We start from the raw sequence: 3723 nt of genomic DNA, 5'->3' as shown, positions 1-3723 counted from the left end.
TACCCCCCCCCCCCCCCCCAAAAAAAAAAAATTTTCTTGCCTTTTTTATGAACTTTTGAAGTCTAGTATGAAATATCTATTCTGATGTTATGTTAGAAATGCCCTTTTTGCATATATTATATTGTTCTTTTTCCTGTAATTTATTCTTATCTGGATGTTGAAATTGTGGTTATTTTATATTTGCAGCATGGATATGCTGTTATTGATCTAATGAACCTTTGTCCTTCAAAAATTGAGGATTTATGCTTGGCTAAGTTTCTTTTGGTAGTCATCCAGGTACTTCTGATCTTACATGTGATTATTTTTTCCTTTCAAACTTCTACCTTTTTGAATAAGCTTGTAATTGTGGTCTAACTTCTTGTTTCAGTTTATCTCTCAAAGGCAGAAGCAAATCAGAGGTAGTGCTTTGAAATTGCTGATGGAGTACATTCGAACATTTCCTTCCAAGGTACCTATACTTCTACTATATTACTTTGTTCCTTATAATTGAAACAAGTTTATTGGTTATTGCCTTAAGCCCTTAACTGCACACAAGTCTGAGAGATTTTCTCCGAGTATTACTAGTTTTTCTTTAATTAAATTTTTATTTTTAACTTTTTAAAGGAAGAAACTTTATTGCTTTCAAACACACTAGCATTTTAGCTTAAAATAGTTCTTGAACTTCAAAATTATTTACTTCTTATTTTATCCCCATTTATCTTGTAGAACTCTCTTACAGCGGCAGGTTGTTACCTTTGCCCCGATCCAGGTTCCAGTGGGTCCAGAATCCTGGTTTGCTGTTCTGTTGATTGTAATGCACCCATAAAGTTGGAATTTTTCGAGTCATGCTCTCATGGAGGAAAGGAGCATGGTGTTACCATTGAGTTGGGAAAAATTATAGAGGCCAAAAAATCATATGCAAATAATGTGGTTCCAGATGCATCAGATGTCCACTTTTTGGATGTGAATCCCGAGTTTATTTTAATAGAAGCCAAAAGACTGAACATAATCAGTGAGTCAACTTATAAGAGCATTCTTGCATTGCAAAAGGAAGAAACTGATCGCTTCAGGTCCAAATCTGAGGTCATTGCTAATTCTGGATCGACGAATGAAGCCGAAAGTTTTAGTACTTCTGTAAAATATCTTCAGCAAAGGCAGTTCTGTTACTTCATGGATCGATTCATCCTCACATGGAAGTTAGACGATAAATTTGACGGAGATTCACTTTCTGACATAGTTGATTATGGTGTTGATTTGGGTGGGGAAAACTGGAACTTTTGTTTCACTTCATGCGTAATTGGACCTAATAAGGTTCTTGAAGTGCGGCACATGGTTGAATCTGATTGGCTGTATTTAGCTGAGCTTTCAAAATATCCACATTGCAAGAACTTGCTACCCACTCAGATTACAGAGAAAGCATCCGGATGTTTACAGTATGCCAGTGCATCAGCTAAAAGGGCCTTTAATATCACCTTAATGGCACAAAACACTTGACCTGTTTCCAAATTCATTTTCCGGTGTTTATTTTACACATGAAAATTAATGATTCTTATTTCTTAGCAGTTATTGTTCCTAGATAATCAGAAGACATTTAGTTCATATCTATAATGTTTAGCTTCGTAATCAGCACCTGTCTTTGGTTTCTAACTATGCATTCTTTGTTATTTCAGTGTGTCAATTTCAAGCATTGCCCTTGCTTGATGGTGGATGTGGAACTTAAGCCAAAAATACCACTTGGGGGAGGTCATAGCTCATTCATATAACAAAATAGTGACCACGACTTTTTGAAATTAATGTTGGTTAATCCATCTTGGTCCCTGGAAATTTCAAGTAGACAAAAGGGGAATGTCAGATTGGAATTTTGAAGATGTGGTCATGGAATCACTTCAATCTGACTCTTACCAAAAGTTAAGGGATGCATGATCTTTGGCTAATAGATATGGTTCTATCCAAACTCCAAAGGATGCACGTCAATTATCTGGTACAGAATATGGAGATGATCAGAATATTCCAAGTACCTTATAGTCTTAGAGTTGACTCAGTTTTCACATTTGCAAGCATCACACAACCACACAAACTTGGTAAAGTGGGGAGTGAATATTGTTGCAGAATATGGGGTTTTGTTGTATCCAAGCTCTATTAAATGGGGAAAGTACATGCTTAGATTGTGGCTGTTTTGTTCAAACCAGCTTATGAAAATGATGAGGAGATAAACCAGCTCCCACTTCTGTCCTTTTGTGAAGGGCTAAGCTTTTGCCTCTTTGATGGGACCTACTGGAAATTGTGGAGCATCTCTTCTATAAAACCTTATTGTATATTTACCTAAAATTTGACCATTTGACATTTAGATTAAGTTTATAATTATATATTACTGTATGAGTTTAAATTATCAAAAAGCTTCTCGCAATTAGCAAGAAACTCTAAGCCCATATTCTTGTATTTAGCCATGGAAAGATATACGCATGGCCAGAGGTCCAGAGCCTTGTGTAAGCTTAGGGAGTTAGTTAGGTTTGGAGTTACAAATTTGCCCTTAATTTTATTTTTCTTTGCTGAATTTTGTTTCTGGTTTTCTTGGTAATAACAATATTAATGAAACAACCGAATTCAATATAAACAATGAAATGATTAATATAGCCTATATAAAAGAAAACAAGTTCATCAGCAGTTCAGCACCCGCAAAAGCATTGAATAGCATGTATTATTCACATTATAATGCTGATATCTGAGACTGAGAGGGTTACCACTTACTTGTCTACTCTCAAAATTCATAAACAAATTTCAGAAACAAATACCGGTAAAACAAATTTCATAAACAAATCCACATCAATTTTTAACAGCATCAAAGAAGCTGTCCAGTGTCCACAACCACAATCACAGATTCACAGTTTCTTACTTAAAAAAAAACTTTACTTACTGAATACTGACTCACATCCGTCGAGAGGTAGAGGAGGAGAGACTAATGCCACCGGGATCGCCGAAACACAGAACCGTCGAGACAGCGTAGAGGCAACACGAGACAGCGTCGCCAGGACTTCAGTTTGGTGAGGGCTGGCGAGATGAAACAGCGACCGGCAATGTGACTGACCGATGACGAGAGGCAGCTCAGAGAGAATTGGAACTGGAGCGCGCCGCCACGAACCGCGACGGTGTGATGTTGCCTGCGCAGGGAGCTCAGGGAACAGACAAGGGAGCTGAGCTGTTGAAGGATGAAGTCGTGGGTCAGGGTCCGTTGGCCTGAGGGTCTCACCGTCTCAGGGTCAGAGAAGGGAGTAAGGGACGAAGGTCAAAGGGTTAGGGTAGGGCCGGCTGTTTGTGGGAAGCAGGGGAAGAAAAACCTAATTTTTCCTATTTATAAGTCACGTGTAAATTTACGAAATTACCCTAAAAAAAATAATATGGTAGCCCGCCGGGCCAGCCCGCCCCGCCCCGCCTTGGCCCGCAGTTTTGGCGGTGCGGTTTTGGCGGGTTCAAAATCTCGTTCCGACCCGCCATTTTTGGCGGTTTTGGCGGTTTGACCCAGCGGGTTCGACCCGTTTTGCCACCCCTATCTCTGATATTTGGGTGTATTTTTTATCTGCTGACAGCATCTCTTTTTCATTACAGTAAAAATGACAAGTAAAAACCAAGGTGAAAAAAAGTATTAGATGAATCAAGTTGATTTTTCAATCTTGATTTAACTAGTATCCAAATTGAACTTATACTTTAAAACAAGATCTTGATTTAAACAGCACTGAAATTGCACTA

At 38.4% G+C, this 3723-nt stretch overlaps 1 protein-coding gene across 1 annotated transcript in view; it reads left to right on the top strand.

Annotated features, from left to right (window-relative positions):
* LOC107490187 (uncharacterized) overlaps positions 1-1473 on the top strand; it is a gene marked incomplete in the record, with an annotated part of 5738 nt that extends 4265 nt beyond the window's left edge. Inside the window, 3 exon segments of the mRNA XM_016110961.3 lie at positions 187-276; positions 368-448; positions 706-1473. Of these exon segments, the coding sequence (XP_015966447.1) occupies positions 187-276; positions 368-448; positions 706-1473 (939 nt within the window).
* Between the last annotated feature and the right edge of the window lie 2250 nt (positions 1474-3723).

This window comes from Arachis duranensis, chromosome 5 (assembly GCF_000817695.3).
Source record: "Arachis duranensis cultivar V14167 chromosome 5, aradu.V14167.gnm2.J7QH, whole genome shotgun sequence".
Lineage (NCBI taxonomy): Eukaryota > Viridiplantae > Streptophyta > Magnoliopsida > Fabales > Fabaceae > Arachis > Arachis duranensis.
Note: the sequence above shows the minus strand (reverse complement) of the source record. Positions and strands in the feature narration are given on the sequence as shown.